At 45.1% G+C, this 14,375-nt stretch overlaps 1 protein-coding gene across 1 annotated transcript in view; it reads left to right on the top strand.

The window, feature by feature from the left end:
* Nucleotides 1–14,375, top strand: part of LOC146494012 (IQ motif and SEC7 domain-containing protein 1-like) — a 170,486-nt gene that overhangs the window by 3,786 nt on the left and 152,325 nt on the right. The window contains exon 4 of the mRNA XM_085144628.1: nucleotides 5,576–7,619. Within this exon, the coding sequence (XP_085000754.1) occupies nucleotides 6,895–7,619 (725 nt within the window). The 5' untranslated portion in view covers nucleotides 5,576–6,894. The remainder of the gene's footprint in view (nucleotides 1–5,575; nucleotides 7,620–14,375) is intronic.

Raw genomic sequence — 14,375 nt, forward strand, 5'->3', positions numbered from 1 at the left:
TATATAGGCCACGCAGACCATTATTGTGTGTGTGTGTAGCCTGTTTTTTAACTGTGCATATGTTGCACATGTTCGTGTGTATGTTTGCATGTGCTTCACGTGTGTGTGCACGTGCAAGTGGAATGAGGCTGTTGTATGTGAAATGTGTGGGTTGTAAGAACTTGTGTGTTTGTGGCAAATAACATGACTGAAAGTGGCCAATTAAAATAGTCCCGCTGCTGTTAAATAAGATCGAAATTATGTAAAAGATCATAGAGGAAAAAGGGTTCAGGCCGCCCACACACCGATGAATTGTGAGCACATGCAGAGCAAAGAGTGAAGATTGATTACAGTGTAAGATCTAGAACTCAGAAATAGGATTATGTCACACAGTAAATGACTGTTTTTCTGCTATTTCTTAAGCATTTCCCCATGAAACCAAGATCTATGGAAATACTTAAAATTCATCAGCGATTTTAGAAACTGTAGTTTAACGAGATCAGTCTGGGTTCCCGTACCTCCACCAAGGCTGAGCATTTCCTCCATGTCCGGCGTGAATGGATCCAGATTAGACCATTAAAAGTTAAAATTTGAAAAAATGCTTGAATCCACTTCCCATAATTCTGTTGTACATGTACAATAACAATAAAGGTCTATTTCTGATCCTAGTTTAGGCAAAGCCTCACTTCTAGAAACATGTCGTCTGTCAGTCTTGAACATTTGGAGATTTCTTTCTGAAAACCCAACAAATTGAACCAATCCTGTGATCTCCATGGTGAAGGCAGGAAAAATAAAATTCAGAGCAGCTGATACCATAACACCCTGATTTCATCTGATGACACAGTGCCAGGCCGGGTTAGTTCATGGATGAGGGGCTGCCTGGAAATACCAGGTGCTGTTATAGGCTGGCAACCTGTCCAGGTGTACACCACCCAGTCCCACCACAGCGCTGTGATGGAAATAAATGTAATGAATTACACTTCTGTATGTTCATGTAGTTCACCGTCCACCAATAAAACAGGTTGTTTCCACTTGTTGAGACTCTCGTCAACCATAGTTAAAAATTCTTCTACAGCAAAGATTTATAACGAGCACATAGGTCGTGATGGTGCGCGGTTCTTGACTCACATTGTGAAGCATCTTGTAAACCAGCGCTATATAAACTTCATTAAATTGAGTTGCAGAAACACAGAGAGCTACAATCATGGTAATTGTGCCACCATCAGTGCTAACTGTGTATCCTCCCCCTGCTGGTCATGAGTAGGCCTGCACCACCCATACGACACGTAGCCGGCCTTGTTATTTGCAGAAAAACACAGTTTAAAACGCGTGCAAGTGCTGCAACAGTAAAAGTAACACAAACCTTAGTGCACTCTCTTACACCAGACTCAAAATACAAACTGTATCTGGGTATTGTAAGGCGCTTGGAAAGGAAAGTTTCTCATCCGAGAAGCTTCTTCAACACACTGAAGAAGCTGAGAGGTGAAACATCTTCAAGAAACTTAAAGAAGTCCAGATGCTTTTCTTTCCAAGCTCCTTAGACTACGATGACCTGGATGACTGAGAACCTTCACAGACTACTTCTTTTTTCAGCTTCTCCCTTTAGGGGTTGCCAAAGCAGATCATCTACTCATCCTATCCTCTAGCATCGTCTGTCACACCAACTCTCTGCACGACATCCATGAATCTTCTCTGTGATCCTCTTTTTCCTCCTGCCTGGCAGCTCTATCTGAGACGTCCTTTGTCCAGTATATCCAAAGTCCACCTCTGCAGCTTTCTGCTTTCATATGGTCAAACTGTATCCAGGTCTATAGTGCAGCATCTTTCATGAGGATGGATTACCCCTCTTGTTGTGTCTACCAGACGTTTGCAAACCCATGTTTAGATGTTTTAACTGTGTAGCACCACTTGGGGCAGTGTGAGAAACATGTGGAAAGGTAATGTGGTCTTCTGTAATGTTTGTGCTGCTCATGTTTTAGCTTGGCTCCTGTGCAGAGAAAACAGACGTTATAATAAACAAAGAACGAAGAGAAGAATGCATCCCCAGATTTTTTTATAAAATCTGAAAAAGTCATTGTAATTCACTTAAGCCTGCAATAAGTGATTGTTTTGACCACTTGGGTTCAGCAGTTGTGGATGCAATACAAACGGCGCCAAGAAAGACAATGTGGGGATGCAATTAGTTAATGTTACAGTGGTACTCAAAAAGAACAGTGGCTGGAGATTGCCGCACAACTAAAATTACTGAATTTGAAATGGTTACTCTGAAGAAAGAGACAGTCTGTGACAATTTACAGCCATTTGCTTCAAGCAACTTTGGTGCATAAAGATGGCAAAAAACAGCAATAAGAGTCTAATCCAGGGGTGGGCAATTCCAGGCCTCGAGGGCCGGTGTCCTGCAGGTTTTAGATCTCACCTTGGGTCAACACACCTGAATCACATGATTAGTTCATTACCAGGCCTCTGGAGAACTGCAGGACATGTTGAGGAGCTAATTTATCCATTTAAATCAGCTGTGTTGGTTCAAGGACACATCTAAAACCTGCAGGGACACCGGCCCTCGAGGCCTGGAGTTGCCCACCCCTGGTCTAATCAGAAAGCAAAGGAATGTTGCCAAGTACATGGAAAGGCACTTACCTGCATGTACAGGAATTCTCCATAATATATTATATTCAGAGTCCAGCAAGAACATCATAGACAACGTAGTTGCTGCAGGAAAACAGTTTAACTGCAAAGTTCCATGAGCAACTTTTCTTTTATATAGAATATATTACCAGAATACAGCCAGTGGTAACCAGTTGAATGAAGTCTCCTGTTGACGAGTTGTTTTCATTGGCTGAGAGTGAGTCAGTCTGATTGTTTGGAGGTTGTTTCCCACCTGTTAAAATGGAGCCCCACCTCACCAACAGGCCGGGGTGTTCTGTATTATTTTCAGGTCTTTACCATAAAAGGCACCTCGGGGTTGCTGTTGTTGTGATTTGGTGCCATATAAATAAAATAAAATTAGATGGTTAACCTGTACTCAACCAATTGGTTACCATGACTACTTTGTCAGTCACCAAATACAAAGACATTCAGCACAATCACTGTGCATCCAGATTGTTCCTGGTCACATTGTTCCAGTGCGACTGAGGAATAAATGGATGTAAACTCTGATTGAAGTGAGTAATGATGGCCTGTGCTGGTTTACATCGAGGGACACCATTGGTTCTTCATCTGCTAAATGCAACACTGTTTACACCAGATCTGCTGTGCACATCTGATCATTGGTCCATTAATGAAGTCACTGTGTAAAAGAAGACTGCTTCTACTTTTTTGTTGTTAGTTTTGTAAGCATTTATTCATCTTATAACCTCTGATGGACACTCAGAGAAGGATCTGCTGGGCTAACTAAGGATGATTGTTAATATGTTAGAGTAAGAAATTAGCCGTTTCAGTTATCCTATGTTAGCTAATTAAACGAGTAAAACCATCTGATCTTTCAGTAAGCTTGAAAAGTCTCCTGATGCAGCCTTTGTCCAGCCAGTGCCGAAGGCTTTAACAGTTTAGACGAAAGGGTTAAAGTGCAATTCCACCATCCACTTCTTTGTAAAGAAATGTTTAATGATTCAGTTGTTCATCATTAACTCGCGCCTCTTTAATTCCTTTGTCATCAACAGAAACACTCAGTTTTTGTCCTCAAAGTTCAGCTTCATATCAACGCTGATAACTGGCAGGAACAAACTTAAAACCTATTCAGTGTGAGTGAACAGTTACACACAGACGCTCTGTGTGGAGCCGACATAAAGCAGTGATGTGCAGAGAGAGAGAGGGATGGTGGTCAGTTAGTGAGCCATGAATAATTGAATGTGCTTAATGGGAAGGGATATAAAAACTGAAACTGTTTGGCCGCGCTGCAATAGAGACCAGAAGGCTGAGCGCTCGTGTGTGAGCATGTAGAGCTGTTCTTCTGAGGACCAGTGTGTCAGTGTGGACGTTGTTGGTTCCCACATGCCTTCAGGCTGTGTGAGGGTAAAGCCTTGGCTTAGGGTTGGTTTAGGATCAGCTCTGCGTTTGGGTGGGAATTATGCAGTTAGTGGTCATTTTTAAGGTTTGAGTAAGAAGCTCAATGATGCCAGTAGATCAGGGAGCACATCCACAAAACAGCCATGCAAACAAGGACGTTGGCTGTGATGGTGCAGTGCTTATGGCTGACATGTCTTCTAAAGCACAGCAGTGACCCCAAGATCAATCTAGTATGAAGTGTTTAAAGTGCCATTACCCACAAATGCATTCAGATCATTTCAGTTTTCCTCTCTGTGCTGATTAGTGGGTGTTTTTAGCAGTTTGGTGTCACTAAACAGTCCAGTTGGTTAGTGACCGTGGTCACAGCAACAGTCTCAAAGACACCTCACTCACAGACCTACAGATGGAACTTCTTTTTAATGTGAGGCAGCAGCACCTCGCTGGCCTTTTTAATGTCCCGCCTTTTTGAATTACCTTGAAACGAATCGTTTCCATCATTAGGGGTGTGTCCACCTTAACTGACAGGTGGACATCATCGCAGGTAGCTATAGCCAGGAGCTGCATGCTGGACACCATCGCTCTTAATTGGAGTTATTGAACTGGAATGCAGTTTTTGTCCTGTCAGGTGATTTTCACCCACGCAATAAATAATAATTTCCAAGGATCAGAAACAAATATAGTCAGCTGGTCATTTTTCCCACAGCCCTGCAGGGACACGATGCCGAACAAGATTCACATGTCTAACGAGCAGCTTTCCACTTCCTTTTATCGGATTTTTATTAATGATTTTCACTCATTTAAAGCTGCTATGATACCTCTTTTGGTTTTATGACACGCTGTGAGACATAAAAGACAAGTACTGTGTATTGTTGTAAACTTATATTGTTGTATAAGCCTTCAGTTTCAAGCGGCCCCTGAAAGCCTGAAATTAAGACTGAAGTGATATACGCTGCAGATGGTAATATCAGTTTACTCAGCAGCATTATCTTTTGTTTCCTCCCACTGTTATCAACACGCTGTTCTCAGCTTTTAAGCTTAGTGGTTGGCTGCTTCTTGCTGAAATTTGTTGCTTATAACCAAACTGTGGAAGCTTGTGCCGTTCGAGCATGTTGTGTTTGTGTGTTTAAATGTTGCTCTGATGCACAAAAAGAACAACGTAGAAGGTTAGCAGAAGATCTTAGTGAAATGGAAGGAACGAGGTGGATGAAGACAGATGAGCGATAGTGTAGGAGGAGAAGCCGATGGTGTGTGTGATCATTTTTCGTGTCTCTCACGACTGAGACGGAGCATGTCATTGGTATTTATGGGCTGAGAGACCTCACACTCTTTGCAACTGTTCTGTCAGAGAGCAGGAAGGGCCGGAGATTTGAAAAGACAACAGATGGAGAAAAGAAAGATCAGGGAGAGAGCAGCGAAAGGAGGAAGCAAAAGAGAGAAGAGAGGTAATGATGAAAGGCGGACCAGAGAGCAGGTGATGAAAGAAGGACGAGAAACGACTGAGAGCATCAATGCTGGTGTTTCCTGCTGACTCTGCTTCTTATGTCTTTCCCTTCTTTTCTTCTTTTACATGTAACGGCTGGATGACGGGAAGAAGGATCCAGAAGTGCCATCCAGCTGGATTATGGTGATGGTGGTGAAACCGAAATGTCTCGCAGCGTTCGGGAAGAACACCAATATTTAACATGACCTTTGACCTTTACCTATCACCTCCTGTGACAGAGCAACTGCAGGAAGACAGGCTGAGGCCTGCTGGTGAGTCCATGGACCAGGAGGAGGTGAAGCTCTGCTCTTCCATGCTCATTAGAAGATGATTTTCAAGTGACGTTACACTTTTTGATTTGCGGAGCTTTGAGTTGCGTTGATTTCTACAACCTCGGTCCCAGGTCATATTAATGATGGCGTGTCTGAACTGAGCTAACATAACCATCTGCTGACTGTGAGATCTGGAAATCAGCACATGGCTTCTGACCCCAGGATTATGAGACTCTGCAGGGAAGCCTATGCTTAGTCAACTCACAGTTCACGGCTCCAGTGGACCGTTGGTGGAAAAAATGACTGGTTTCACAATATCTCAATAGACTGGAGTCAGCAATGATAACGTGCAATATCTTTAATAGAGAGGGGCAAGCAAGTCCCCTGTCAGCTGTGCTTTCCACACCTGCTTCTGGGAAACTGATGTTCTGATGTGCTGTATGGAGTGCAGAGTCCGGATTCAACTGATTCATTGAAAAACAGGAAGTTTAACGGACCGTTCTGACTGTCGGGCGAGACGAGGCAATCTCGCACTCTAACCCGTTCGTTCTGGTTTTAACTGTCATGGGTCTGAACCCCGGCAGGAGTACCTGACCGAACCAGGGAATGGTCGGCAGCTCAATAAAACTCTGTGTTTGGAGCACGCGAGGGCAAGGTCCATCTTGATCTCTGATTCAGAACTCAAAGAAGAAAAAGTCCTCTCCCCCCCACTTACCTCTGGTGGGGGGGAGGGTGAAGGGTACTTTTGTTTTGTTTAGGATTTATTTTTCACACAGTAGGCTTTAGGCTGTGGAGTTAGGCGACTCTGCTCTGCGTAACTTCAGATCCGGTCCAAGTTCTTCTTTGTCGTGTTAAGCTTCTTCTTTGCATTCGGCCAGTTTGAGGGAGTTGTATCCTCGGCCCTGTGGCTTATTTGTGTCACCACTCTTTGAGTTAGCCTTTGGCTCTGCACTAGCAGTAGCTGTGACTCAGGCAGCATTTCATTCGGTGCGGAAGTTTAGCATTTAGACTCAGTGCTGCCTTGAATTGTATTACCTGGATCTAAACAACTGTGACAGCATTTAGGCTAAAAGTGACCGTTGTCCACTGGGCATTTCCATAGCTAGCCTGAGGTTCCCTAGCCATTAGCTTGAGTGCTACCTTTCAGACCTATTAGTCATGGATGCTAATCAGGGCCCAGGCCAGGGCAGTCCAGAAAGCCCTAACCGGGCTGTGGAGTATCTTCTTGAACTCAACAACATCATCGAAAGCCAGCAGAAACTTTTAGAAACGCAGCGGCGCCGAATTGAGGAGTTGGAGGTCCAGCTGGACCGGCTCAGCCAAGAGAACAAGGACCTCCGTTTGGACCGGCAGCCCGTCGTTCCTCCCCCACCTGCGCCTCCTCCTGAGCCTCCTCTCCCTCCTCCTCCGCCACCGCCGCCGCCGGCTCAGACCACGTCGGCTTCCATTTCCACAAAGAATCACCATCACCACAACAGCCAGCACCAGGCTCCGGCACAGCCTCCCTGCTCCATCCTCCTCCACCACCAGCATCATCAGGTGCACCACTACTCCTCCACCCACCACTCCCACTCCTATAATAGCACCAACAGCACGGCTCCGACTCCAATTCCAGTTCCCTCTCCAACCTGCGCCCCAACACCTCACTCTGTACTGACCCAAATTCCAGCTCCGATCTCCTCTTCAGCCCCGGCTGCTCCTCCCCCACCTCCGATTCCACCCAGGGATCAGCCGCGAGCCCACAGCCGGCTGACCCGCATGCCCTCCACCAGCACTGGCACCAACACCAACTTTGTGGAGAAAGAGAAGGAAAGGCTGGAGCGCCTGCATAGAGCCAACGCTGCCAACAACCATCACGCCCACACCCTCCACCACCACAAATTGTAAGTTCCACTGTATTTTTACTACAAGCAGGGCCAAAGGTAGCACGAGAAGATGGCAAACCAGGCAAAGAGCTGACGGTGAAATGGTGAAAAGTGCCTTGTAGTTCTTGAGATTCCTTTCATTTCATGGGGAAAAATAAGGGATGCCATATTGCCACAGTTATCCTGAGGGGGGTGCATCTCCCCCAGCACATCTCTTTGTGTCTGTACAGATCACCTTTTGCCTTTTCTATGTGTAATAAATGCTTTCAAATCTTGCAGTAAAAATCTTTTAACTACTAGGGAACACGTATTGCACATGTTTTTATAATATGGCATCCTATCACTAAATTTTCAAACGTAACCTTGGCTTGAAGCCCGTCACTACATTGTCTGCTTTGCCAAAACTCGTGTAAATCTTTGGCTTTGATCGCTACTAACTTTGCTGCTTCTCTCACTCAGGTTTTGTGCAAGCGCTCTTGCTTAGTCTGACCAGGAAACATCTGTTTTGCTTGATTCCTCGCTGCTGCAGCAATGCGAGCAAGCTGAACAGGGTTTACTTTAAAGGACTCAAACAAGTATGAGAGGTGAAGTTTGCCACTCGAGCGGTCCCTCCTCCAAACCAGAGAGGTTTGTGAGACAGTGTGATTGGTGGGTGTACCGGACTGATAAACATTCATCCTTTTATCAGCTAATAGAGCTGCAGAGTGAAAATTTTATATATTGCAGACAAGCGGGAGCGTGTGGGACTCCGGGGACAGATGAACTAAACAGCTACAAATCTCAAACACTGATAATTGGTGGAGCGACGACTCGAAAGCATTATGCAACCGATACTTTTGGAATAGGAGCGGTTGTTTGCTGAGAGGCCAGAAAGAAAACACTGTGTACTGTACTGATCACCATGGTAGCTTCCTCTTTTGATTTGTGCTCATATTTTGTTTTAATTTTGTCACCCTGAAGTTGTTTTTCGTTGGCTTGGATCGGCTTTGTTGCCTGGCAACACTGTCTTGCGCGCATCATATCAGGAAGTGTTGAATGACGGCTCCTTGCTGCCGTCTGTGACTTTCGTCTCCGGTGCCGTAGGCAACAGGATGCGGGCTTGCGGCTGTCCCGTGCGTCCATCGGGCACTTCCTTCGTAGCTGGTAACGCGGAAGCATTGGAAGCGCTGGCCATGGTGATCTCTGTTGCTATGCAACTGTGGAAAACCTGTTTAAAGGACAGCACTCTGGCTAACAGCTGAATGGTTTTCACCTCGCTCAGAGGAACATGGAGCATCGCCTTCTTCCCTCTGCAAGCACAGAGCAGCTGCAGGAGCGAGGCTCCCGTTAGACCTGCAGATATGAGGCTGGGGAAACGCAGTGATGACTCACAGAGAAAGATTTTATAGTACTATAGCTTTGTCTTATAAGATCTCGTACGTGCAGCCATTGCACACAGAGGTTGATAGAGGGTGAGTCAGACTCTCAGATATGGGTTCGTGTGATTAATCAAAGTGCAGGGAAGAAAAAAATCCTTCTGAGCCCTGAGTCATGGGACGTTCAGGTGCAGCCGATATTGTGAGAAAAAGCCAACCTCAAGCTTGCAAATGATGTAACATGTGCAGAACAATGATGAAGTCTGACAGCAGCGGAGATAAGGCTGATTCGTTATGAAATCGCACAGCACAATCTGCTGCTCGCTGCCTCTTCGACTGACTGAGTGCGAGCCAATAAATCCCACACTACACTGGGGTAGATTATGGCACAGAGGCATGACAGCATGTTGCAGAGCTGCCTACACTGGTTTCTGAGCGATTTCATTTAGGGCATGATGCAGCAAACTGCAAAACACCCTCACACAGATTAATCCTGCAGCACCTTGGGCTGAAGCGGGGAGAAACACGAGCCACACTAGGAAGCAGTAAGTACTGCACAACATGACGAAGCAGTTGAAATGTTTCAACTGATGAGAGCCCGACTGCATGCAGCAACTTCTGTCAGACAGATTTTCTACATGTCGGTTTCAATTTTCATTTACGGTCCTGCCAACAAATCTATCCACAGTGTGTCCTTGCTCCAGGATCAAACACCTGCACATCAACATAAACAGAAACGTACAGATCCAAGAAAGTCCGAAGTGTAAGTTGCATCAGTTATTTATCAGTTGCTTTGCACAGCCATACTAAGACAAAAATAAACCTCACCACAGCACATCACAGTTGGGCAACTGGAGAAATAGACCATTGATTGATCAAGTGCATCACCAGCTGGTTTTTTGTTCCCAAGCCTGGTTTATGTGGTTCTTCTGCAGAGCTGAGAGCCCGATATTATCGTGTTGAGCAAAAGTCAGGAGTCGGGCTAAACTGTACCTCAGCTGGGACATATTAGCTAATTGTTCTGGTATTTTATGCAAAGGAAGCATCAGCAAACCCCATTTGTTGGGCTAACGAGGCAGATTGGAAAACCTAATGCCTATTCGGCAGTACAGAAATAGTCAGCTGCACAGAGTTTGAGAGAACCTTGAGTTTTTATTAAAGATTGCTGAGGATTCTGTGAACTCATCATCTTTTAGTGCAGCATGAAACGGTGGCCCCAAACATCTGTTCACATCTGGGCAGGGCCCGTATCTGAAGAAAAAGGCATGCACTTTGTAACTGCTTGGTTTCCCCCTGGAGTACAGTATGCACGCTTGTGCGTTCTCAAATCAATGGAAAGACAATCTCGGCTGATGGTGATGTTTTATTTTCTGTGCATTAAGTATTAAGTAATATCAGTTGCCAGAGCTCACGCGATGAACTGTGAGGAGGCCGTAACCGTAATCAGTGCTGTTCCATCCCATTGATCCACGAGGGAAGACTGATGGAGGACGGTTATGGTAATGAACAGAGAGAGTGATGTTGTTTCTGCAGTGTGGGTGTGGAGGAGTCACAGGAGTCAGATCTGTAGGATTCACATGGATGAACAGGGGAGAAAGAAAAGAAACATAAAATGAAACGTGGATGTATCATCCTGTTCCCTCCTTTATTTAAAGATCTTTTGTTCTTGCTTTCTGACCCACCTCATTCTGCTATTAACCTGAGAATTGTACCTGGCTGATCTGGATGTTGACATGTGATTATGGGACTATTGCATATAAAGCCTAGTTTCAATGGGAGTCCTAATTGCCTCCGTTCTGCCTACATTGTGATCAGATCTTGTTATCTAAATTGGGTAGGAGGAGCTAGCAGATGCACCGACAAACAATTGTTCGTCTCAGGTCAACGTGGTTTTTTTCAAGGGCCACCAAGGAGCTTTTTCAAAAGTCACTTTAAAAATACTGAAGCATGGGATTATACTTGCTTGTGGACCCACATGTGGACAGCTGTTGATACACAGATAGTAGTTGTTTCTCTCACAGTTTAAACGTCATTTGAAGGTAGGAATGAAAGTCAGGCCCTGGTTTCCAGTCTTAAAGGTTGTTCAGACCAGAAACAAAGCTGCTTGATTACAGCAAAAAGACAATGATTATTATTCGCTAACATGAGGAAGGCGCACGATGAGTCCACTGAAATAAAGACTTTGTATTGCTTTTTCAAAACTGCATTAAGTCTCCAGATGTGTGATGTGGACCTGACTGGCCTGGAGCATGAGGTCCACATCACCGCCATCATCTGCCACTAACCACGAGCTAAACAGACAAATGAACATTACTATTCCTTCCACAGATTGAGACACATTATTTTAGATAGAACAGTAAGTGGACGGTAAATAGTACATTGCTTGGTACTTAGCTCTTTTCCTCTCTGAGCACTCAAAGCACTTTTTACACCCTCTTTCACCCATTCATACAAACCCATACACAACACTTTATTCTATAGTTTTAAGTTTTCAAACTATCACAGTTTGAAAGTCTGTTGTTTGGTCCTGAGTGCTTGAAAACCGTACCATAGTTTATTTGTATAGCACTTTAAAAAACAATACATGGCTGACCAAAGTGCTGCACAACAGAAATATGAGGTACAATAATAAATACGATAAATAAATAACAGTAATAATGACAATAAAACAACAGTGTCAGTTACCCACTGAGTCAAAGGCCAGTGAATGAAAATGAGTTTTTAACCTGGATTTAAAAAAACACCACTGATGTAGATGAAGATCGGTCTCCTCCAAGTTTCAGCCGTGGTTTCAGGACTGAGAGAAGCCAGCTGGACTTCTTTTGGTTCATGAAGACATTTTGTCAAAGAGGCCTCTGCATTTCTAAACACCTGGGGCAGACAGTCCCAGGTGTTTAAGGTGTCTATTTATGTCATGAAACCAGTGTCATACATGCGAGTTGTTGTTATCACCAGGAGGACCAAGGTGAAAACCTCTGTAAGACACGCCCCACCTAATGTGAGCTACTGAGGTCACCTGGTTTGTCTGTGTAGGTTCTCATGGTCATGGTATTCTGAGGAGCTTAGAAAGAAAGCGACTGGACGTCATTGTTAAGACGTTTCACCTCTCACCTGAAACGCTTCTTCAGTTCTAAAACCAAATGGTGGAGAGTCCCAGGTAAGCCCTAGTGAGAGGCGTCCCTTAAGAGGGTCGTGGACCCACTATTGATCACGTGTTTTGGACGAAACCATTGTGCTCACCCCATCATGTGACCCATTGAGATCACCTGATGCAACATGTGAGTGGGCATTAAGGCGTCTGGGAAGGATCTCAAAACTGGTTATAGCTGGCAGACAGTAGTTGGTGTTGTAAGCCACACCCTCTTTTCATGGATGGTCATTCACAGTGGACATCGATGGCTTCTTTCACTCCTCCTTCAAACCATCTCTGTCCAACATGTGAACATTGGCCTTTGATCTGAGTCTGGTCCCGTCGAGGTGGCTCTTCTATGTTGTATGTTTATGAAGTGGCTGTTTGGTGTCTCCAGTAGAGTTTTAGGAGCTTCCTTTCCCTTCAGTCTTAGAGGGAACATGTTCTGCCCGTGTTGTAGGATCCTGATTACTCCAAGTTTGTGTTCCAGAGGGTGGTGGGAGTCAAAGAGGAGGCACTGGTCTCTGTGTTTCAGCCCACGGGGGTTAAAACACCTAAGAAAGGATCTCCTGCACTGTAGGTGGCTGAAACCTGTATCGTAAACCACCACCTCTCATCAACGATGGCTGTCCACGAGCACCAGTATACTCACCATGCTGAGTGCTTTGTGTGCCGCCATCAAACAGCCGCACTCATTTGTGCTCGCCGTTATGGCACAGGTAGCCGCTGCGGTATTCTTCTGAATGATGGGTGTCACCACTCGGACGATATCTCCACAACAGCGCCGATGTAAGAAAAGTCCAAATTTATTGTCTTTTTACAAAGTCTCATCTGTTGTAACATCCTCCATCTGTGTAAGCTGTACTGATGTATCATGACCGTAAAACCTGACAAGAAGGTACACTCATGTATGCCGTTCTTCAGGCGCTGCATGGCGGCCTTACTCTCAAACCATTTGTCTTCTTGGTCCAAAATAACATCTGAACTGTCCTTTAAGTACAGGTGTTCAGCTGAGTGTTGTCCTGTTAAAAATGTGTGTTTGTGGAATGGCTGTTTGGTTCCTCCTAAAGCAGGACGGCGAGGAAAAACTCTTTAACAGGAAAAGAGCTCAAACTGAAGCAGGCTCTGGAAGGAGCAGCCAACTCCAGTGACTGACTGTCATCAGCTTGTGGCATTGACCTGGGTCCAAAGTATTTTTTCCAGGTTTTTGATACTGTGAGAACAAAAACAAACATGAACATTAACAAATATTTAAGATGTTCATTAAAATAAAAGTCTGAGAAAGGTACAACATGACAGGAAGCTGTTACAGTGGTGGAAACGAGCCTGCGAGATTGTCACACAATAAAACGGCAATAAAGAAGAAAAAAATGCCACGTTTTTGACACCATAACAAAAACGTTTTTCAGCTGAAGCGGAGACGAGAAGAAGAAAGCGCTGAGTGAGAGGGAGGAGGCGGGGCCACGTGGGTGCTGTGGTGTGTCAGCTCGCTGCCACGGAGCGCAGCGAGAGCAGGAAAGTGCAGCTGGTGCTGTAAGAGGTTTTAAAACATGTTCAAATATTCACAACTGATGTGGAATGAAAGATCTTTATTTTTAACCAACAAAGACTTGAACTACACTCACACCAGGACAGCTTACACCCTGACATTATTACATCAAAGTTTATGTTAAAGACTGAGACAGTACAAGGCTGTTATCCAGAGCACTGATCAGCTGCTTCTCCAGGGAGCTCGTTTCCACTGCTGGTGGACGCAGACGTGCTCGGCGTAGGTGAGATCCTCTCTGCAGAAGCAGGAGAGTGATTTCAGCGACCGCCACAACATCAGTGAGCCAGCTCGGGGGAAACACAAGACGGGGAGGGCCGGGTTGTGTTTCCCTGGCATGAACTTTCAAAATAAGAGCGCGTGGGTTGCCCAAATAAACTGATTGCTGTCATATTTTAAAACAAGCCACATTTTCAGATATCAAGTGTCTCTGTCGGGGTCTCAGTCGTCCTCGCACTCTGCTGTTGGTCACTTCCTGCTCTCGCTCACCCTCTCTCTCTCTGACCCTGTTTTTGTAAACAGCTGCTGACAATTTTTATTTATACATCATCTGGGAGGGATCATCATCAGACATCTGGTTCTCTGTGCTGATGATGATAGCAGGAGAGGAAATGAGCTCAGTCAGCAGCATCGCATAACCGTGTGTGTGTGGACATCTTTGTGAGGACAGCAAATTAGCATGCTGCTATACTTGTGGGGACCAACAGCCCTTATGGGGACTAAATCCAGGTCCCCACGAGTTT

The sequence above is a fragment of the Neolamprologus multifasciatus genome, chromosome 20, assembly GCF_963576455.1.
Source record: "Neolamprologus multifasciatus chromosome 20, fNeoMul1.2, whole genome shotgun sequence".
NCBI classification, from domain to species: domain Eukaryota; kingdom Metazoa; phylum Chordata; class Actinopteri; order Cichliformes; family Cichlidae; genus Neolamprologus; species Neolamprologus multifasciatus.